This window comes from Euleptes europaea, chromosome 7, assembly GCF_029931775.1.
Source record: "Euleptes europaea isolate rEulEur1 chromosome 7, rEulEur1.hap1, whole genome shotgun sequence".
In the NCBI taxonomy this organism is placed as follows: domain Eukaryota; kingdom Metazoa; phylum Chordata; class Lepidosauria; order Squamata; family Sphaerodactylidae; genus Euleptes; species Euleptes europaea.
Window position 1 is genome coordinate 93521545 of NC_079318.1, and position 22750 is coordinate 93544294.

The following is a 22750-nucleotide window of genomic DNA, read 5'->3' on the forward strand; positions in this document are numbered from 1 at the left end:
ACTTCCTCGGAAGTTTTGGTTCTGATTTGTGCATACGTGCTATAAGATAGGGCCTTGCGTGCCACAGCAGGGTTGAACAGCTCTCTGCTGCCTCCCCCCAATCCTGTCATCAGAAGCTTTCATTCCCAGCCTTTCATTTCAGCTGTTCCGAGAGAGCTTAGGAGTTGGTCTTTTGTGGAATTGTGTCCGACTCCAAGGTTACCTTTTGTCTCTCCGGAGTAATGCTTTGGGAAGGAGGCGTTGCTCAATGGTAGAGCATCTGCTTGGCAGGCAGAAGGTCCCAGGTGCAATCCCGGTCATCTCCAGTTAAAGGGACTAGGCAGGTAGGTGATGTGAAAGACCCCTGCCTGAGACTCTTGAGAGCCATGGGGAAGGGCCATGGCTCAGTGGTAGAGCATCTGCTTGGCATGCAAAAGGTCCCAGGTTCAATCCCCGCCATCTCCAGTTAAAGGGACTAGGCAAGCAGGTGATGTGAAAAACCTCTGCCTGAGAGCCACTGCCGGTCTGAGTAGACAATACTGACTTTGATGGACCGAGGGTCTGATTCAGTATAAGGCAGCTTCATGTGTTCATGTGACTTCCCCGGAGATGCCTTGAATGCATGAACACATGAAGCTGCCTTATACTGAATCAGACCCTTGCCCCATCAAAGTCAGTTTTGCCTACTCAGACTGGCAGCAGCTCTCCAGGGTCTCAGGGGATCACATCACCTACTTTCCTAGTCCTTTTAACTGGAGATGCCAGGGATTGAACCTGGGACCTTCTGTATGCCAAGCAGATGCTCTACTACTGAGCCACGGCCCTTCCCCTTGAAAATGTGTATGGATGGATGAATCCCGATGGCTCCAAGTGCACTGCAGAACCTAATAGGTCAGCCTTGCATATAAGTCCAACAGATTGGTTCTTGTAGGTTATCCGGGCTGTGTAACCGTGGTCTTGGTATTTTCTTTCCTGACGTTTTGCCAGCAGCTGTGGCAGGCATCTTCAGAGGAGTAACACTGAAGGACAGTGTCTCTCAATGTCAAGTGTGTAGGAAGAGTAATATATAGTCAGAAAGGGGATGGGTTGAGCTGAATCATTGTCCTGCAAAAAGTATCAAAGGTAATGTGCTAATCATTGTCCCGTAAGTATCAAGATAATGTGCTAATGAGGGTGTGGTATGTTAATATGGAACCATTGTATCCTGAAGTGATCGGTTAATGTGTGAAATCCAAAGCTAATCTGCATGGCTATTGTTGACTGTAGTCTTTGTTAGTCCGGAGGTTTTCAGGACAGGAAGCCAAGCCTTATTCATTCTTAAACTCTCGTCTTTTCTGTTAAAGTTGTGCTGATGTTTATGAATTTCAATGGCTTCTCTGTGCAATCTGACAAAATAGTTGGTAGAATTGTCCAGTCTTTCAGTGTCTTGGAATAAGACCCTGTGTCCTGTTTGTGTCAGTCCATGTTCAGCCACTGCTGATTTCTCAGGTTGGCCAAGTCTGCAGTATGTTTCATGTTCTTTTATCCTTGTTTGTATGCTGCATTTTGTTGTTCCGATGTAAACTTGTCCACAGAGTTTCTCGCCCGCAAGGCAGTTGGCTGCCTGGGTAGCTGTGGCTCAGTGGCAGAGCATCTGCTTGGCATGCGGCAGGTCCCAGCTTCAATCCCCAATATCTCCAGTTAAAAGATCTAGGAGCAGGTGGTAGGAAAGGCTGTAGGCGATTATGATGTGGAAGACCCTGGAGAGCCTCTCCCGGGCAGAATAGACAGTACTGACCTAGATGGACCGGATAAGTGTGTTCATCATGTGAGGTACCTGTGTTAAAGCTGGTTTAGGAGTTAAAAATCAGGCAGATCCTAGCTTGAATCTCGGCATAAACTCATTAGGTAGCCTCTGTTCTCCATCTGCAAAATCGGAATAACGTTGGCACTAAGTATGTGGTGCCCTGTGAACACTGAAACATCGATATTATGAAACTGCCTTGAGTCAAGCTGGTCCATCTAGTTCAGCATCGTCTACACAGGCCGGCAGCAGCTCTCCTGGGCCTTTCCTGATGACTGAGGTCCTGCAGCGTCCGTGCCTGGCAGTGAACCTGCAAGCATCTGAGCCCTAGCCCGTTCCCCGAAATGCCATTTTTTGGCTGCCTTCTGTCACTTCAGACCACAAGCACACTTAGATTGGGGGTCTTTCTCCTGACTGGCCTTTTCAGGGACTCAGGGCAGAGAGCAGCCTTCTGTCTTAGGGCTGTTTAGCTTGGAAATAAGGCGATTAAGGGGAGACATGATAGCGGTCTATAAAGTTATGCATGGTATGGAGAGAGGGGACAGGGAGAAGCTTTTCTCTCTCTCTCTCTCATAATACCAGAAGGTGGGGTCATCACCTGGAGGGGGAGAGATTCAAAACAAAGGAAGTATTTCTTAACACAAGGCATAGTTAAATTGTGGAACTCCCTGCCCCAGCATGTGGTGATGGCTGCCAACTTGGAAAGCTTTAAGAGGGGAGTGGACGTAATCATGGAGGAGAGGGCTATTCATGGCTACTAGTAAAAATGGATACTAGTCATGATGCATACCTATTCTCTCCAGGATCAGAGGAGCAGGCCTGTTAGGTGCTGTGGAACACAGGCAGGATAATGCTGCTGCAGCTGTCTTAGAATCATAGAGTCGGAAGGGACCACCAGGGCCATCAAGTCCAACCCCCTGCACAATGCAGGAAATTCACAACTACCTCCCCCCTCCACACCCCTAGTGGCCAGAAGATGGCCAAGATGCCCTCCCTCTCATCATCTGCCTAAGGTCACAGAATCAGCATTGCTGTTTGTGAGCATCTTGTTTGTGAGCATCCTAGAGGCACCTGGATGGCCACTGTGTGAACAGGCTGCTGGACTTGACGGGCCTTGGGCTGATCCAGCAGGGCTTTTCTTATGTTCTTCTGTCTCTTTTTATACTTGAGATGCCAGGGGTTGGGAAACGTGCCACACACTTGAATCTTCATAGTAGAACTCTACCCAAATGCATTGAAAACAATGCACACATTGAAGTGTGTTCCCAATCAGTCCTCAGCAGTCCTAGGGACAAATAAACATGGATTAGTTGAATGCATATTTAACTACATGCATAGTTAAATTGTGGAACTCCCTGCCCCAGGATGTGGTGACGGCTGCCAACTTGGAAGGCTTTAAGAGGGGAGTGGACATGTTCATGGAGGAGAGGGCTATCCATGGCTACTAGTAAAAATGGATAATAGTCATGATGCATAACTTTTCTCACCAGGATCAGAAGAGCATGCCCATTATATTAGTTGGTTTGGAATGCAGGCAGGATGGTGCTGCTGCAGCTGTGTTGTTTGTGGGCTTCCTAGAGGCCCTTGGTTGGCCACTGTGTGAACAGACTGCTGGACCTTGGTCTGATCCAGCAGGGCTTTTCTTATGTTCTTATGGATTCATTCATTAGTTCCTCACACCTGGCAAATCGCATGAAATTTGACCAAAACTGTCACAATGCATAGAAGCCGTGTGTCCAGCAAAGATCATCTTTCCATCCTTACGAGGGAAAGAATCTTCACGACTGGAAGAATCTTTGGAAGATTTGTCCTTGATGGCGCATAAGTAACAGTTCTGATACACTATTTTTAGTGTTCTTTTTGGCAATTTTGGGCCAGTGTATGGAAGAAGAAAAATTGGAGGGGGGCATTGATTTCGATAAATGTAAGCGAACGTTGCCCTGAACTGGTTAGCCCAGGCTAGCCCAATGTCTTCATGTCTCGGAAGCTAAGTAGGGTCAACCCTGATTAATACCTGGATGGAAGACCACAGAGGAAGTCTATGGTGGTGACCCAGAGGCAGGTCATGCCTTGAAAACCTTTTTTTTTTTTTTTTTTTGCCGTCAAGTCAGATTTGGGGTGGCAGGAATGGTTTTATCAGTGTTTGGCTGTAGTGGCCCTTTCTTACATGCCCAGGGTAATAATGCTGCTTGCCACTTTGGGGTCAGGAAGCAATTTTCCTCCAGGCCAGGTTGGCCAGGGATCCTAGAGGATTTGGGGGCCATCTTCTGGGCATGGAGTAGGGGTTACAGGGGGAGGTAGTTGTGAATTTACAGCATTGTGCAAGGGGCTGGACTTAGATGACCCTTGAAGTCCCTTCCAGCTCTGTTTCTATGTTTAAAGCCCCTGAATTTGAAGGGAGGACACCAATGGATGATTAGATCGAGGACTTCCTGGTTTAGGAAGTCTTCAGTTGCTGCACAGAAGCTGAAAGGGGGAGCAAATAAAGGAACATGCTTGACAATTTCAGGCTCCTTCACCTCGTGACCAACTTGTGGTTTGTTTGGGACACCCGATCGCACCCAGATTGCCAGTTTTTGTAAAGTTTCCTTGCTTGGCCACCTGGAGCCAATTCTTGACTCGCCCTAGGTGGCTGGACCGCTTTGTAGCCTGTAACATGTCCTTACATCTTCGCTCTGTAACCCACCTGCATTCTAACGGGCACATCCTTCCGTAGGAATAATTTCCAAGGTAATACTGCTCTATCAGGTATGCATGTGCACTTGATGCTGAAACCATTCCAGAACGGAGTGCCACAAAAATATGAATTACGTTACTGGAATAAATATTAGGAAGAACTTTCTGACAGAGCGATTCCTCAGTGGATCAGGCTTCCTCAGGAGGTGGTGGACTCTCCTTCCCTGGAGGTTTTTAAGCAGAGGCTAGACGGCCCCCTGACAGCAATGCTGATTCTGTGACCTTTGGCAGGTCATGAGAGGGAGGGCAGGAAGGGTTGTTTCAGTGCTTGGCTCTTGTGGCCCTTTATTTATGCCCAGGGTAGTGTCGATTGCCACTTTGGGGTCAGGAAGCCTCCAGGCCAGATTGGCTAGGGATCCTGGAGGGTTTTGTGTTTTTTTGCTATCTTCTGGGCGTGGAGTAGGGGGTCACCGGATGTGTGTGGGGGGAGGTAGTTGTGAACTTCCTGCATTGTGTAGGGGGTTGGACTAGATGACCCTGGTGGTCCCTTCCGATTCTATTATTCTAATAAATCCTTCAAGCCGCCCTGAGTGGCATAACTCTGCTACTGCTAGACCTCTGATCCTCCTTTCCCTTTTTGAGAAGCAAGGACTTCATGATCGGTTGGCATCCTGTAGGAATTCTGTGTGCGGTCTGAGCCCCTTGCAGGGAATGAACCTCGTTATCATCTTGTCCCAGAGTCTCAGATGGTTGGCAGAGCTTTATGTCCGCACAGGAGAACTCCAGAGCCATCCTCCCATTTCCTTTAGGGGGACAGGAAGAGAAAGGAGATCCTTAGTTACACCGTGGAACTCCCTGCCCCAGGATGTGGTGATGGCTGCCAACTTGAAAGGCTTTAAGAGAGGAGTGGACTTGTTTATTAGTTAGAGAGCCAGCGTGGTGTAATGGTTAAGAGCGGTGGTTTGGATTGGTGGACTCTGATCTGAAGAACCGGGTTTTATTCTCCACTCCTTCACATGAGCTAATCTGGTGAACTGGATGTGTTTTTCCACTCCTCCACATTAAGCCAGCTGGGTGACCTTGGGCTAGTCATGCACTCTCAGCCTCACCTACCTCACAGCCGGTTTGATTCTCCCTTAAGTGGTAGAGAAAGTCGGCATATAAAAAACAACTCTTCTTTTTCTTATTATTATTAAATTGATAATCCGCCCTCCTCAGCCAAGGCCGGGCTCAGGGCAACTCACATAGATACAATTATCATAAAACACAAAACAGTTAAAACAATGATTAAAACCAGCCCGTACATCAGTAAACAATAATATATTATCCAACAAGGCGCAACTGGTGAGATATATAGGCCACAGCAAAGCCTGGTATGTGCCACATCCCCAAGGATAGAATGGGTTGGGGGTGTGGAGGTGGTGTGCAGAGTAGGGAAGCCAGTGTTGATGGAAGAAGAAGAAGAGGAGTTGGTTTTTATACTCTGACTTTCTCTACCACTTAAGGGAGAATCAAACCGGCTTACAATCGCCTTCCCTTCCCCACAACAGACACCCTGTGAGGTAGGTGAGGCTGAGAGAGCTCTTAATAGAACTGTGACTTGCGCACGGTCTCCCAGCTGGCTTTGTATGCTCACGTGGAGGGGTGGGGAATCAAACCCGGTTCTCCAGATCAGACTCCACCGCTCCGCACTACCGCTCTTAACCACTGCACCACACTTTCTTCCTGGAAGAAAGACCATAGCTGGCCTCAACCATAGGCCTGGTGGAATAGCTCCGTCTCGCAGGCCCTGCAAAAATCCTTAAGGTCCCACAGGGCCCTGGTCTCATTTGAGAGGCTATTCCACGAGACAGTGGCCAGGGCAGAGAAAATCGTGGTCGAGGCAAGCCGGACACTCTTTGGGCCAGGGACCACCAGCATATTTGTATTTGAAGATTGTAATGTTCTCTGGGGAGCGTACTAGGAGAGACTGTCCTGCAGATACAAAGTTCCCTGATCTTATAAAGCTTTAAAGGCCATAACCAGCTCCTTAAATCTGATCCAATATTCCAGCTGTTCATGGAAGACAGGGCTATCCATGGCTACTAGGCAAAGTAGATGCTAGTCATGATGCCTACCTATTCTCTCCAGGATCAGAGGAGCACGTCTGTTATATTAGGAGCTTTGGAACACAGGCAGGACAATGCTGCTGCAGCCGTCTTGTTTTGTGGTCCTCCTAGAGCAGGGGTGGGGAACCTTTTTTCCACCAAGGTCCATTTCTATATTTATAACATCATTCGCGGGCCATACAAAATTATCAACTTAAAAATTAGCCAACCAAGCCCCAAGCAGGCAGCTGCTCCAGATGACCCCCCCCCCACCGTGCGGGCAAGTGGGCAGGCATCCAACCGGTGGCGCACTCGCCCACCTGGTCGCACAGGAGCCGAGTGTAGCCGTCCAGCCACACGCCGGAGTTGCTCCTGCTCCACATGATCGGGGCCAGATTCGACAGCCGGCTCCTGCTACCTCCACCTGCAGGGGTGAAATGAGGACACACTGGCTAAGAACTCCCCCCGCCCGTGCATTCTGGCCCTGACCCCTTTAACCCCTCCATTGTCAGCACTTCCGCTCCCAGCCCTTTTGTAGGACAGAGGGAATACATTTCTCCATGGCCTGGGTAGGAAAGGTTTAATACAGTTTCTGGGGCGGTCCTAGCAGCTCCATAGCTAACGACTCTTCTGCAAGGGGGGAAAAGGTTCCTTGTTTCGGCAAAACAAACTCACATCCGCCTTGAATAGAGGCTATTCCTGTCCGCGGGAGGGCGTGGATCGCCAGTCTTCGATCCTTCTGAGCTAGAGATCTGCCAGGACCCACAAAGGGCCAGACCAAATGACTTCGCGGGCCTTAAACGGCCCCCGGGCCTGACCTTCCCCATCTCTATCCTAGAGGCACCTGGTTGGCCACTGTGTGAACAGACTGCTGGACTGGATGGGCCTTGGTCTGATCCAGCATGGCTTTTCTTATGTTCTTAGTTTCCTTTGGGGGGACAGAAAAAGAAAGGTGATCCTGTACTTCTTATCCCCTGTTGAATCGTGGCCCTGGCTTCCTTCCTCCCTGCACAGCCAACTTGCAGGTCGCAGCCAGAAAGCGAAAGGCCAATCCCAGACAAGTCATCATTTCTCTGACAAACAGACTCCGTTCCCCTTTTAGAAAGTCCTCACTGTTCCCCGAGCGTGCGTGTGTTGAATTCTTTTTCAGCAGGTTTGGTGACCGAGTAGTCTGGCCCTCTGCGGGAGCCATGCTCCCATGCGCCAAGGCCAACAGAGTGAACTGTGCGCGCAAGCAGTACCGAGGGAGGAAACCAGTACCGCAGGCCGCTCTGAGTTGAGGGTGCCCCTTACAGCAGGCAGTGGGGTGTGGGTACTCGGTTGCTGACCGCCCTCTTGTTTTTTGGTTCAGTTGCAGGCCCAGAAGCTGCGCTTGGCACACCGACGCGGGCCTTACTACGGCGGCTCGCTGCCCAACGTCAACCAGATCGGAAGCGGCACCTCTGAGTTTCAGGTCTTCTATTCTTCATTTTTAAAAAATTGTATACCGCACCTTCCTGCCACCAAGGTGACTGAATCACAACTTGCATCATAAATGCGCTTCTTAGGAACCATTAAAACCGACAGCAAGAAACACCTCCTTAAAACCCGAGAGAAAATATGTACAAGATCATAAAAACAAACGAGAGATCAAGCAGGAAGGATTGATTGATTGATTGATTAACTTATAACTTATAACCTGCCCTCCCCAGCAAGCTGGCTCAGGGTGGGTAGCATCATTTAAAAACACAAACAATCAATATATATAATCCTTAATAAAACCAAACAATAAAACTGTAAAACCCTAACACAAATTCTAAGTAAACTGTAGGCTCCATACAGATGGCAACCCTTCAATTTATGTTATTCCCATTTAAGGGAGGGAAAGGGGAGGGGAGATTTGTGTCTGCCGCTACATACCAGCATCCATTGAGGAACTTGTGAAACGATGGGTTGAAAGCTTTTGATGTAAATGTATGAGATGAGAGAATTGAGGGGACTCATAGAGCTGTGGAGCTGAAGAAGGACACTGAAACGGAGCTATTCTAGAAGACCGTATTCCTACTGGCGGAGCATCATCGGGGCTTTGGAGCTACGGTATAGTCTATGGACTATATTACAATCAGCCTATGCATATTTGTTGCATTTAATTTTGGTGCGCAGCTGTCGAAATGTATTGCACATGATGTGAGAATAATACATGAAGAGATGTGTTTGGTACTTGGCTGTGTAATGATTTAGCCATTCTATGTGGCTCTGTGCTAGGCAGAATTGTGCCAAAGGCCACCTCCCAAGAAAAAAAGTGGGAGATGGTTGGTCTGACTTCCAGTGGGGTGAGGAAACGGGGGGAGGGAGGGGGCACGAGGATCAAATAGCCGAGGAGCCATTAAATTACTGCAGGTGGGGGCCAATCCTTCCCTGTGCTCACTCAATTTGGAGCGGGACTTGGAAAACATATTTCAGATTTCTTGGAGTTATTGTTACATTTTTTTAATGCCATCTGTGTTTAGGGAATAATAAATATGTGGGGCAGTCCCCCCCCCCACCGTGAGTGTGGTGAGAGTGGGGTCAGGAGTAAAGGGCCCCTTTCCCCCTCGGTGGGGCAAGTGGGCTGGATCCTCCAGATCCAATCTGCAAAGACTTTCCCAGCGTAAGGCGTCTTCCTCGACATGAGGGCTAGTAAGCCTTTTTTGCATCTGAGGAAGGGTGCTTGCAGGAAGGGGGGTCCCTGCCCTGAATCTTCCATGTGCTTCTGCCTTTTCTCCCATCCTACGCGAGAGGCAGTCCTGGAGCAAATGGCCCAGGCTAGCCCGATCTCGTCGGATCTTGGAAGCTAAGCAGGGTCGGCCCTGCTCAGTACTTGGATGGGAGACCACCGAGGAAGTCCAGGGTCGCTAGGCAGAGGCAGACAATGGGCAAACCACCTCTGTTAGTCTCTTGCCTTGAAAACCCTACAGGGTTGCCATAAGCCGGCTGCCGCTTGACGGCACTTTCTATCACTCTAGATGAGGGAGTGCTATCAAGGGTCACTATTGGTAGGGGGCCTAGACATCCCTCCCACTCTCAATGAGCCCAGCCACTGAGAAATAAGCACACCCTAAACACATGAAGCTGCTTTATCCTGAATCAGACCCTTGGTCCATTGAAGTCAGTATTGTCTACTCAGACTGGCAGCGGCTCTCCAGGGTCTCAGGCAGGGGTCTTTCACATCACCTACTTGCCTAGTCCCTTTAACTGGAGATGCCAGGATTGAACCTGGGACCTTCTGCACACCAAGCAGAGGCTCTACCACTGAGCCACGGCCCTATCCTAGTTTTCTTCCTTGGTCACACTCCGGTGCGAGCTAGCTAGAGCGGGAACTTTTCTCCCTTTAAATAAAAAACCAAACAAACGCAATGTCTTAAAATGCCTGGTCTGGGTTTCGAAGAGTAGGGCCACTCCATTCTGTTTTCCTCTCCTGCTTGGGACGGTTGGCCGGACCCCCTTCCTAACTCTGCCTTCCTTCCTGTCTGTCCTTGCAGGGCCCTCTCCATTCGCCTCTGGATTCGGCTCGGGGCACGCGGCACCACGGCTTGGTGGAAAGGGTGCAGCGGGACCCCCGGCGCATGGTATCTCCCGTCTCCCGCTACATGCGTCAGATATCCTTTGGGTCGCATAGTGCTTCTCCTTCCCTTCCGCTTGCTTCCCTGGCAGGGATGGTGTCTCATCCCAGCTCTGGGGATTAAAGAGCAGTAGTGGGAAACTCCCTGCTCCGGGCCATCTGGTTTCTCGCACTGGGCAGCCCTTCCTCCTCCTCCCCTCTCCCACCCCGTCTCTGAGCCTACATCTTCCTTAACGCCCCCCTCCTCACGTGGACAGCTCCCCCTACAGCCCAGCGTACCTGTCGCCTCCCGCCGAGCCCAGCTGGAGGAGGTAAAGTTTGCTCTGTCTTTGTTTGAGGGTTCAACTCTGTTTCGATTCCAGCGCCTGTGTTGGCAAGAGCGGGGAGCAGGAACTGTGCCCCTGTTCTCCCATCAGGTTTGGGTTTAAGCTCTCCGAATTCCGGGTTTAAGCTCTCCGAATTCCAGGTTTAAGGTTGGCGGTAAACAGAAACGAGCTTGTTTTTGAACCATGACTTCAGCATTCCCCTTTGCCATTTGGTGCTGGTCTGACATGGATGGGCCAGGCTAGCCCGACCTTGTCAGATCTCAGAAGCTAAGCAGGGTCGGCCCTGGTTAGTACTTGGATGGGAGACCACCAAGGAAGCCCAGGGTTGCTGTGCAGAGGCATGCGATGGTAAACCACCTCTCTTGCCTTGAAAACCCCAGGTGGGGTTGTCATAAGTTGGCTGCGACTTGAAGGCACTTTCCTTCACCACCACCAACAACAACTAGAAGAACCTCCTGGCTTCTGAAATGGCCATATCTGGGGGGTCATCTGACGGCAGAGCCCTTGTTCCGCCCGCTCCGGAGGCAGGACCGGTTTTCGGGCCAAGCCGTTCCTTTGCCTCTTCGGGGTGGCTCATTGTGGAGGGGGCTGGTACATCCCAAGGAGGTGGCTGGGGCCCAGCTACTGGGGGGGGATGGGACAGGTGTTTCCTCCTGTGTTGTGGCCAGCCGGGCGGTAGCCGAGCCCGGCTTGGAGCTTGGCTAGCCATGGCGCAGAAGGTGGGCAAGCGGTGTCCCTGGCTGGGGGCAACGTGGTTCCTTGAACCAAGCCGGCTTTTGTGAACCCGAGTCGCACAGGCTGGGCTGGTGTGAGGGGTCTCGTTGCCCCTTGGCTGTGGGTACCCTCTGCTTCGGATTAGGGTTGCCTGATCTCGGGGCTTGGCTTGAGGTTTGTGGGCTTCTGAAGAGTTGGAGGGCCAGGATCAAAGGGGCATAATATATTTTTTTTCTTGGGTTTGCTGTTGAACCTGCCTCCCGTATCAATAGGGTTCCAGCCTGGCATTTTCCCCATTGGGTACCACCTGGCTCCACCCAATTCCACCATCTCTGCCTCTGATTGGTCAGGCACCTGCCCTTGTCCTCCTAGGCCCCGCCTCCTGTATCTCCAGGTCAGAGGCTGGTTCCAGAAACCTGGCAGTCCTACAGGGAAGACCTCTTGCCCTTTTCGCTCCCATCTTGATCCAGTTTCTCCTCCCAGCTGGGGCTGTCGGTTCCCCTGAACTGGGAGAGAAAGCCAGAAGCAAGCTCCCACAAGCCGCCATCGCAACAGCGTGGGCCGCGAGAGCTTAGGTGTTGCGGCTGCCATCTTGGAAACCATTTTCGTTAGCTGTGGGGAGGAGAGCCCCTTATATGTCTCTCTTTGAAGAAGAAGAAGAGTTGGTTTTTATATGCCGACTTTCTCTACCACCTATGGAAGAATCAAACCCGGCTTACAATCAGCTCAAAAGGTCCGGTTTTCAGATCAGTTCAGATATTGGCTGTTGGATAAGGGACACTCAGCCTGTATTTCTAAGGCCAAAAGGACTAGAGACTTGCATTTAAAAAAGATGAAGATGTTCAATATCCCTAAGAAGCAGAATTCTATAGCCAGTGATGCATTCTGTAATTATTTACAGAATTATTGAGAGCCAGCGTGGTGTAGTGGTTAAGAGTGGTGGTTTGGAGTGGTGGAGTCTGACCTGGAGAACAGGGTCTGATTCCCCACTCCTCCACATGAGCGGCAGATGCTAATCTGGTGAACTGGGTTGGTTTTCCCACTCCTCCACATGAAGCCAGCTGGGCTAGTCGCAGCTCTCTTAGAGCTCTCTCAGCCCCACCTACCTCACAGGGTGTTTTTTCGGGGAGGGGAAGGGAAGACGATTGTAAGCTGGTTTGATTCTTCCTTATGTGGTAGAGAAAGTCGGCAAATAAAAAACAACTCTTCTTCTCCCCCCCCCCCCAAATCACCATTCGTGGTACATTCAAGATATGTGCACATGTCTTTTCCAGGCGGAAGTCTGTCCCACACCTGGATGACCCATTCTGTTCTCAAAGGTTGGAGAGTGAGTGGGGCCTTAACCCCTTGAGCAGGCAGTGATAGAATGATAGAGTCGGAAGGGGTCATAAGCCATCTAGTCCAACCCCCTGCTCAATGCAGGATCAGCCTAGAGCAACCCTGACAAGTGTTCGTCCAGCTGCTGCTTAAAAACTGCCAGTGAGAGGGAGAAATACCTTGATGGGATGGGCATCCCTCTACTAATGCCCAGGGGTAATCCTTGGCCTGCTCTTCCTTTGGGGGGGCCTTCTGGTTCATCGGGATGGGTGGGCTGAACGAATCGACATGAAGTTAAAAAACCCGCTTTATGTCCTGCAGGTATTTTGTGTTGCGTTCACTCATTCGTTCCTCTTTCTCGTTTCCTCTGCTGCTTCCAGACTTCTTTCACGCTTTGGGTGGGGGCGGGAGAGAGATTCTTGGTTTGTGTGTGCCACTCCCCTTCCCCCCTCCACCCCCCCCCCGCAAAAAAGCTTGCAGCTTTTGGCCTGCGCATCCCTGTGGAGAGAGGACTCAGCGGACACATTCGCATGCTGAGGGGGGCGGTGTGGATGTGGAAGCAGGGGAGGGAGGGAACTACAGGAAGGCGGGGGGGGGGAGAAACCCGAGAACACTCTAGGGCAGGGGTGTCAAACATAAGGCCCGCGGGCCAGATCAGGCCCCTTGAGAGCTCTTGTCGGCCCGCGGGCCAGCCGAGACAGCCACCCCTTCCAGTCTCAACCTGGGCTGGCGAGGCGTGGCCCGGCCCGACCAAGTGACATTTATATCGTATCCGGCCCTCGTGGCAAATGAGTTCGACACCCCTGCTCTATGTTCTGGAGCAGAACAAGCTATCCTGCCGCAGGAAACCATAAGCGTGTGCCCCCTTCAGAAGAAATTAACTTACCTGGCGAGGGGGCTGGATGGGAATGGGACTTCTGTACCCCCTCATCAAGGTCTGTAGTCTCTGGGGCTTTGTCCCCTCACAGGATGTGGCCCTGGGCTGTGGGCACGAGATGACTCCGGCTTCGCTACCCACATCCTTCCGCGACCCTCCAAGTCTCCTTATTTTTCTCCCTCCTCCTCCTAGCTTTCCTCCCACCCCACTCATTCAACTTTTCCTTCTGCCGCGGCGGCCTTTTTGTCCCGCCGCCGTTCTCTCTGTGCTGCCAAACTATTAATCCCCTAGCGGGGGTGGTGGTCTTCGCTCCGCCTCCCGCCCCCACCAAGTAACCCTACTGTTTTTTGTTGTAAAGGAACATGCCCTGGGGTAAATTTCCCACGGAGAAAGGACACCTGTTTAGGCTGCCGACGGTACTCAACAGGTGAACCATTTTTTGATTCCATATTTCTCCTCCCTCTCATCTCTCTCTCTCTCAACCATTCCAACCTGTTGATAATCAGACCTTTGGATGTCCTGTTGCCTAGGAGAAGACGCTGTCTCTGTGGGTTGGAGGGGAGGGGGTAGTGCCGAGCTTAAAGGGTGAACGTATGAAGCTGCCTCATACCGAATCAGACCCTTGGTCTGTCAAAGTCCGTATTGCCTACTCAGACTGGCCAGCGGCTCTCCGGGGACTCGGGCAGAGGTCTTTCACATCACCTACCACTCGATCCTTAACTGGGGATGCCAGGGATTGAACCTGGGACCTTCTGCAATCAAAGCAGGGGTTCTTCCACTGAGTCATGGCCCTTCCCTTAGGAACATAGGAAGCTTACCTTATACCGAATCAGACCCTAGGTCCGTCAAGGACCGGATTGCCTACTCAGACTGGCAAGTGGCTCTCCGGGGACTCGGGCAGAGGTCTTTCACATCACCTACCACTCAATCCTTAACTGGGGATGCCGGGGATTGAACCTGGGACATTCTGAATGCAAAGCGGGGGTTCTTCCATTGAGCCACAGCCCTTCCCTTAGGAACATAGGAAGCTGCCTTATGCTGAATGAGACTATTGGTGTGTGAAGGTCAATATTGCCTACTCAGACTGGCAGTGGCTCTCCTATGTATTGATTGATTGAATTTCTAACCTGACCTTGGCGAAGGCCAGGCCTAGAGCAGCTTACAATGATACAAACATCTGTGGGTTAATACAAAATGCAAAAATTATTTACAACTAGAATCTAAATTATAATTCTAAGATCCAATTGGCGCATAATTTGCAACGCACAGGGGGGTAGCCAGCCCAGAGGGGAATGATCAGGGCCCCCAATCAATCAATTCAATCAAAGGAAGAAGGCGGGGAAGGGAGGCCAGCTTTGATGGAAACCATTGCTGCCCTCAACCATAGGCTCGGCAGAACATCTCAGTCTTAACGGGCCCTGCAGAACTGACTCAAGTCTCACTAGATGGAGAGTTCCGCCAGGCAGGAACCAGGGCAAAAAAGGCCCTGGCTGAGGACAGCCGGACACTTTTGGGGCCAGGGACCACCTGTTATTTGTGGAGAGCCAAGGCCCATCAAGTCCAGCAGTCTGTTCATACACTGGCCAGTCAGGTGCCTCTAGGAAAACCACAAGCAAGGCTACTGCAGCAGCATTGTCCTGCCTGTGTTCCACAGCACCTAAGATAATAGGCATGCTCCTCTGATCCTGGAGAGGAGAGGTATGCATCATGACTAGTATCCATTTTGACTAGTAGTCATGGATAGCCCTCTCCTCCCTGATCATGTCTGCTCCCCTCCTAAAGCCTTCCAAGTTGGCAGCCTTCACCAGATCCCGGGGCAGGGAGTTCCACAATTTAATCCAGCTGCCCATTTCCCACAGTGGCCAGGCAGATGCTTCCAGGAAGCCCAAAAGCAGGCATTGAAAGTGAGCCTCTCCCCAGCATGTGGTGTCCAGAGGTAGACTGCCCCTGGACACTCAGGTTCTGTTTAGCTATCGTGGCGTGCCATCCCTGATTGATCTGTTCTACTTCATGAACGTTGTCTAATCCCCTTTTAAAGCTGTCCAGGCATTTTTGTGTGTGTGTGCGTGCATTTGTGCATTTGCAGGATCAAAGCGTAGACATGCAGCTGGCTTATCCCTCTGCCTCCAAGGGAGAGAGGAAAGCGGCAATCTCCCTCCCTCAGCCCACCCTGGTTCCACCTGCAATTGAAAGCTCAGGATGGCCTAGACATCCCAAATCAATTCCCATCCTCGAATTCTGAGACAGACAATAGTTGAAGCACGGAGTTCTCTGCCTCAGCGCCCCCCTTTTCCCCTTGGCATAGCTTGGTTTTCTCTTGCCCTCCCGACCCGTTTGCAAGTGAGACCCTGTTTCTGGGCAGCTGCTGCCTCCCTCCCCCCCTTCCCCAATTCTGCTCTTGCTTCAACGGACGAGGGCAATGAAAGCTCGCTCTTTAGTTTGTCGTGGGCGAAGACGGCACGCAACGCCGCTGGGATCCTTCAACAATGACCTCCTTGTTACTCCCCAGGGAATGTGGGCCTGCGAGTCCCCTTGCCTTTCATCCTTCTGCCCGGGTCCCCAAAGGCGTTGGGGGGGGGGGAGTCTGAAGAGGCAGGGTGTCAGAAGCAAGCGTTTGTGTTACCCACGCCCCAGCCAGCGGAACAGTCTTTTCCTTGTCTCTGGCTTTTTTGTTAATTTGGCACTGCTTCTCTCCCCCCACACTTCCTCTCTCCTGCATCCTCCCTCGTCTCTGATTGGGAACTTGGAAGGCTCAGAGCCTGGAGTGGGGAGAGGATGAGATGGGGTGGAGGAACCATCACTACGGACTGTGCTGTACCCACTCACTAAGAATCGGACCCTTGCAAAGGTGGATTCTCTCCACCCATCCCATACAGCAGTAGAGGGAGAATGGGTTAGAGTGCGTTAGGAGGTCCGTCCAATGTGATTGTGAATTGGCTGGGCTCCATGGATGCAAGAATGGGAGAGCAGGATGCCGATATGGGTATAGGGACCATCACTACATCCATTGCCAGCGTGGTGTAGTGGTTAAGAGTGGTGGTTTGGAGTGGTGGAATATTAGCTGGAGAACCGGGTTTGATTCCCCACTCGTCTGCGTGAGCAGCGGACGCCAATCTGGTGAAACGGATTTGTTTCCCCACTCCTACACATGAAGCAAGCTGGGTGACCTTGGGCTAGTCACACTCTCTCTGCCCCACCTACATCGCAGGGTGTCTGTTGTGGGGAGGGGGAGGTGATTGTAAGCTGGTTTGATTCTTGGGAAGTTAATGCTTCAGGTGGTAGAAATTCCCACCCTTCAGCAAAACTATAGTTCCCAGAGTTCCACAGGACAAGCCCTGTATTCCTGGTTAGCCTTGCAAATTTGGGTTGGGTTCTTGGAAAATCAGTCTTTATTTTTGTTAAAGATTAAACGTACGAGGCTTAGCAAACCTAGCAGGTGTATCCTATTTCTTTTGGTAGGGGTGAGATACACAGGAAGGTTCCGTTTTTCCCTTAGCTGTCCTTGACCCTTACCAAAGCCTGCAGACAAACGCCCCCCCCCCTCCCGAAAGCTAGAAGATAACAGAACTAAAACTCGGCGCAGGTGTGTGGAGGATGGACAAACGCTGCCCTTTTTGGAAACCAGGGCTTTGGCCTCTGTCGGGAGGGGGAACGAAATAGTTGTGGAACTAGTGAATGCAGCCGCGCTTGCCGGGCGGGAGGTTTTCGGTGTCGTGCCCTGGCGTTGGGAGTTCCACAGCCGCCTCCTCATCGCCATGGCTACTCGGCCGCGTACAGCTCATGTCAGGCCTGTGGATTCTACTTGGCCGTGGGTTTAAAAATAGCAATTTTGGTAATGATGAGTTTTCTTTGCCGCCAGAACAAATTCCGACTCCGCCCTGCATACGAGCGTTATGAACCCCAACCCTCAAGACGCGTACCTGGGCCCCTCCCAGGGCGTTCCCCCTCCGAATCGCAAGACTGGTGAGCGGTCTCCCCTTTTTGGCCTCTTTCTCCTGGGTTCCCCTGGGGAAGGAGGGGAGAAAGCAATGGGGGGGGGGGAGGACTTGGGAGGGAGGAAGTTAGAAGAGTTTTGGGCAGGGATTCCGGAATGGGCGCCCAGATCTCCCTCTTCCTTCGCATGTGAAGAATGAATGCATCAGATGGGTCTTCTCGCTCCCGAGACTTCGAATGTTGAAAAATGATCGCCCGTCAAAGTCAATTTACCTTTTTCTTCCCGCTTCTACCTCCCTATAGGGTTGCCAACCTCTGTTGCTGAATAGAATAATGGCAATTCTGTGTAGTGAATAGCTAAACCAAAATTACTATGATAGAGTGTACTTTATGGATATGGTAGAATTTCTACACATGAGACTGAACAGTATGTGAGACTGAACAGTGATTTAATAGAGTTACTTTAAACTGGTTTTTGCCAGTCTTTGTTGGATTTTGGTTTAGCTATTAATCTCCAGGTATTAGCTGGACATCTCCTGCTATTATAACCAATCTCCAGCCGATAGAGATCAGTTCCCCTGGAGAAAGTGGCTGCTTTGGCCATTGGACTCTATGGCATTGAAGTCCCTCCCCTCCCCAAACCCCGCCCTCCTCAGGCTCTGCCCCCCCAAAAATCTCCAGGTATTTCCCAACCTAGAGCTGGCCACCCCTCCCCACCTTGTAGGGTTGCCAGGTTCCCTCCTGGCCACCAGTGGGGATGGGGGGCAGGGTCGGGTTGCCGGATCCAGGTTGGGAAATTCCTGGAGATTTGGGAATGGATCCTGCGGAGGATAGGGACCTCAGTGGGGTACAATGCCATAGATTCCACCCTCTAAAGCAGCCATTTTCTCCAGGGGAACTGATCTCTGTAGTCTGGAGATGAGCTGTAATTCTGGGGGATCCCCCAGTCCCACCTGGAGGCTGGTATCCCAATTACTTTGAGGTTTTTGTTGATACCTGAGAGATGCGTCAGGTTTCTGTGCTCAATATTTTAATCGCTTATTGAGCGTATCTACCCTACTGACTTAGACTCCTGTAATAATTCACTCTTTCTGGGAAACTTTAGTTGTCCTGGTGGGTGGGTGTGCAGTGATTAGAGGGGGGGGGCTATGACCGGAGGGTCTCGTGTTCAAATCCCCACCCAGGCGTGATGCTCACCTTAGCCCAGTTGCTCAGAGCTTAAACCTACTTACCTCAAAGGGTCGTTGTAAGGATGAGACGGTGGAGAAGAACTGTGTAGACCACCTTGATTTCCTCAGGGCAAAGATATAAAGCTTGTCTGAAGGGGGCAGAGAACACTTAATAAAAGCCCCTGACAATATTTAGTCCCTGCCCCCTGACAACATTTTTTCATCCCTGTTTTCAGGTTACCTGGATGGGGACGTCGATAGCAAAGGTAACCCTTCACTTCTTCGCTCCCTTCTGGCTTGCCTTTAAGAGCCCTTTGCCTTCCTTTTTGGAGCCAGCTTGGCTTGCTTTTCAATATTCAGTTTGTAGCGCTGAAGGCAGGCCTAGTTTAAGGGTCGAGGAGAGAGTGAGGAAGCTATGGGTGGGAATCTCACTAGCTTCCGACTGTCAGCCTCAGGCCCCACAGACTACAGTTTGGTGGTACACATGAACACCTGAAGCTGCCTTATACTGAATCAAACCCTCGGTCCATCAAAGTCAGTAGTGTCTACTCAGACCGGCAGCGGTTCTCCAGGGTCTCAGCCAGAGGCCTTTCACATCATCTACCTGCCTAGTCCCTTTACCTGGAGAGGCCGGGGATTGAACCTGGGACCTTCTGCATGCCAAGCAGATGCTCTACCACTGAGCCACAGCCCCTCAACACAGTCTCTCAGCCTTGTGTTAGTAGAAGGGACTGGTAGGGAACTACAGGTTCCACAATGCCCTTTTTTCTCTTTTTGCTCCTCTAGCATTTTTTGGGGGGGAGACTAGAGCATGCTGGGAAATGTAGTTTCCACCCTACGTGCGGCTCACTTTGTGTGGTTTTCCTTGCCTTGTCTCCCGGTTCCCAGTGTTTCTTTTCCAAGTGCCTTCCATTGAGGAGAGTCTCCCGGATGACGGCAAGCAGTTGTTGAAGCCCTGGGACACCAAAAAGGTAGGTACCGGCTCACGTCAAAAAAGGGGGGGACTCCTCGGAGTCAGGGAAACTATCGCTGAAAGGCGGCGGTTCCTGGGGGAGTCATGCGTTTCCCACTGCCTTCAGTAAGGAAAAAGGGCTAGTCTGAGAAACGAGAGTTGCAGTTGCTTATATAATTTTTTTTAATTTATTTCAAAAACCGGGGGAGGGGAGAAGGGGGCAAAAACTCAAAACCCAGTAAATAGTAAAAAAGGGGAAAATGTATATGAATGAATGAAACTTTTTATTGTTTATAGCCGTTGGCCATCACAATTTGCTGAAACAAATAAATACAAACTCAACAGATTTGCAAGTAAAATGTTAAATGTGTGTGTGTTAAGTGCAAGTCGTTATCTATAACAACCTTGCTCAGGTCTTGCGAATTGAGAGCCGTGGCTTCCTTTATAGAGTCCATCCATCTCTTGGCGGGTCTTCCTCTTTTCCTGCTGCCTTCCACTTTTCCTAGCATGGTTGTCTTTTCCAGTCTTCTCATAATGTGACCAAAGTACAATAGTCTCAGTTTACCTTCTAGGGTCATTTTAGCTTCTAGGGTCAGTTCAGGCTTGATTTGATCTATAACCCACTGGTTTGTTTGTTTGTTTGGCAGTCCACAGTATCTGTTACACTCTCCTCCAACACCACATTTTGAAGGAATCAGTTTTCTTCCTGTCGGCTTTCTTCATTGTCTTTCTTCATTATTAAATAGATAATGGGATATACGAAAACATTTCCATTTACAAGAAAATAGCTGCTTATTCCGATACCACAATAGATCTTATTTTCTTTGCTGCAAGAGCGAACAAAGAGACTATATGATGCATAAGCATCAGTATCAGATAACAGAAATACAATTTTCTCTGCATCCAAGTGTGTATATGTAAAGTAGAAACAAAAATATAACAACTGTGTTGGCAGATCTACACGTAGGTTTCTTTAACAGATTTCCAGATATCTACAAATAAGCCCATACGCAGTTGACGTCTACATGCCACGCGTTCAGATATTGATAAACTTGTAAGGTCCTCAGTCTATTGACTTCCAGGAGGTAGGCATTTATCTCTGGAATGTTGAAATAGAAGTCTTTTAGCTGTAGTAAGGGCAAAGAGGGTCTGTTTCCGTTGACTGCCAGTTACCCTCCAAGAGTCGGGCAGCTAGTTTAAAAGTACGTAAGCACCCTCAAAAAATCAATGGCTGTTCTAATACAAAATTGATTTGAGTGAACTTCCTCCCAGAAAAACCAAATGATTGGACATGCCCAAAATATATGTTTAAGGGACGCGTCCCGTGAGTTACGAATGAGATGCAGTTGCTTATGAATGAAATGTTTTCTTTCTTAGATGAAAAAGCAGGGCTGGATCTCACCGATCCATCCGAGTAATGAAGACTCTTGTTCCAAGCCTGAGGAACCTTCCGCTCAATGGATCCGTGTCATCTAATTAAAAAAAAAAAAAAGAGCGGGGGTGGGGGGAGTAAACTCAACCTAAAAGTTGAATCAAAACAAAAGGGTTGAGCTGAACAACGCTAAAATAACAACAGATATATAAGTTTTACTATGGTGCACCGTAGCCTATAATGTAGGCTAACTATTCCCAATAGATAAATCCATATAACACATACACAGTTGCTGTATATCCATACAATGACCAAACTAGGACCAGACGCGTTCCAGCCTCACATAGGCCTTCCTCAGTGGTCATGCATAAAATTATAATATAGTCCACATCCTAACATATTCAGTCGCATAATACATGGTGAAAAAAGGTGGATTTTTAAAAATGTGGCTTCTCGTAAAAATATTTATGCCATATATATTAGAGCATGGCTAATGTCTCACACCTTGTATCAGGCTCCTAAGGAGGGATGGTTCTGCATGATCCCACCCCCCAGCGTGCAGCATAAAACCGGTCTGAGGCAGATTCCATAAAGCAGAGGTCTGATCCAATATACACTGAGGGGGCATTGTACCAACTGGATGTAAGCCGGTCCTGGCCTACCCCGCAGAGTCATTGTAGAATTGTTTTTGCTTCCTGAATGTGGACATATACACCACAAAGCTACAATTCCCTCTGACCTTGCTCATGGAGACATTTGGACCAGCTATAACAACAGTCTGAAAAATGATTCTTGAAGATCCGAATCTGTTACATTGAGAAAGGGGGATTATCTAGTGAATAAACTGGCCCTCCTTGTGTGTGTTTTCGAGCTAGGTCAGAAATGCCACATTTTGGATTTTGAACAGTTTTACTTTACGGTGTGTATTTTAACAGTTTGTACAACTGGGGAAGAAGGCCTATGGGCCAAAATGCAATTGGTTTTAATGGGAATTTAAAAAACCATTTGTAATGTATTTAAGTTTTGTTCATTCTGGTATTAGGCTTTTTGTCAACCATCTTGGTTGCCTGGTCTTTCTGGGTTGAAGTTTTTCTTCCTTTTTTTCAGTTTTGGGCTTATAAGCCCATCCACCCCGGGCTGCTTCTTGTGCCATTCCCTGGCAGCAGCAGCCAGAGAAATGTAGTGAGCTAGGGTTGTGCATATCAATATACCTGAACGGAAAATAAATCCAAAATTAGCTGTTTTGGCAATATTCGAGTTTCGGGTAGACCATATACCAAAACCTGGGAATCTTCCCGAAGCCAACTAGGTGATTCCCGAAAAAGCCGAATCATTATCTTTAATATATTACAATTAATAATTATTCGGCTTTTTCCGGCTTTGGCTTTCCCCAGTCTTTTCCTTATGGGAATTTTTTTAATGAGCTCTGGGGGAGGCATTTTTGGAGGTAGAGTTCCCAAATTTTCAGGGTAGCTTCGAGGGACTGTCCTGGCATGAACCTCGAAGTTTGGTGAAGATTGGGTCAGGGGATCCAATTTTATGGTGCCCCGAAGGGGTCGCCCCCCTCCTCCATAGAGAACCCCTTCAGCACCCCATTAAAATTGGACCCCCTGACCCAATCTTTACCAGACTTCAGGGTTCATGCAAGGAGAGACTCTTGAAGCTACCCTGAAAATTTGGGAACTCTATCTCCAAAAATGCCCCTACGGGAGCTTCAGGAAACAATTTCCATAGACTATAATGGACCCATTTTTTTTCCAGGATAGCCGGAAATAAAGCCGAATACCATATTTACCGGTATGGGTATTCAGCTTAGTTCGGGTTTACTGGAAAAAAAATCGGGCCCAATGAACCCGAAATTTACTGAATTTACTTTTTTTTGCACAACCCTAGTAAGTGAGGCTTGCTTATTGAGTCCTGTAGCCACCGGACAACCCTCAGTTCACTGCTGGCTGCGCTTTCTACCCTTGCCAGCGACTGCAGGC

The 22750-nt window shown here is 49.7% G+C and overlaps 1 protein-coding gene across 1 annotated transcript in view; it reads left to right on the top strand.

Moving 5' to 3' along the window:
- CRTC2 (CREB regulated transcription coactivator 2) overlaps positions 1-22750 on the top strand; it is a 51806-nt gene that overhangs the window by 11548 nt on the left and 17508 nt on the right. The window contains exons 2-8 of the mRNA XM_056853511.1: positions 7877-7978; positions 10026-10142; positions 10355-10416; positions 13698-13766; positions 17199-17302; positions 18678-18707; positions 19330-19412. Of these exons, the coding sequence (XP_056709489.1) occupies positions 7877-7978; positions 10026-10142; positions 10355-10416; positions 13698-13766; positions 17199-17302; positions 18678-18707; positions 19330-19412 (567 nt within the window). The remainder of the gene's footprint in view (positions 1-7876; positions 7979-10025; positions 10143-10354; positions 10417-13697; positions 13767-17198; positions 17303-18677; positions 18708-19329; positions 19413-22750) is intronic.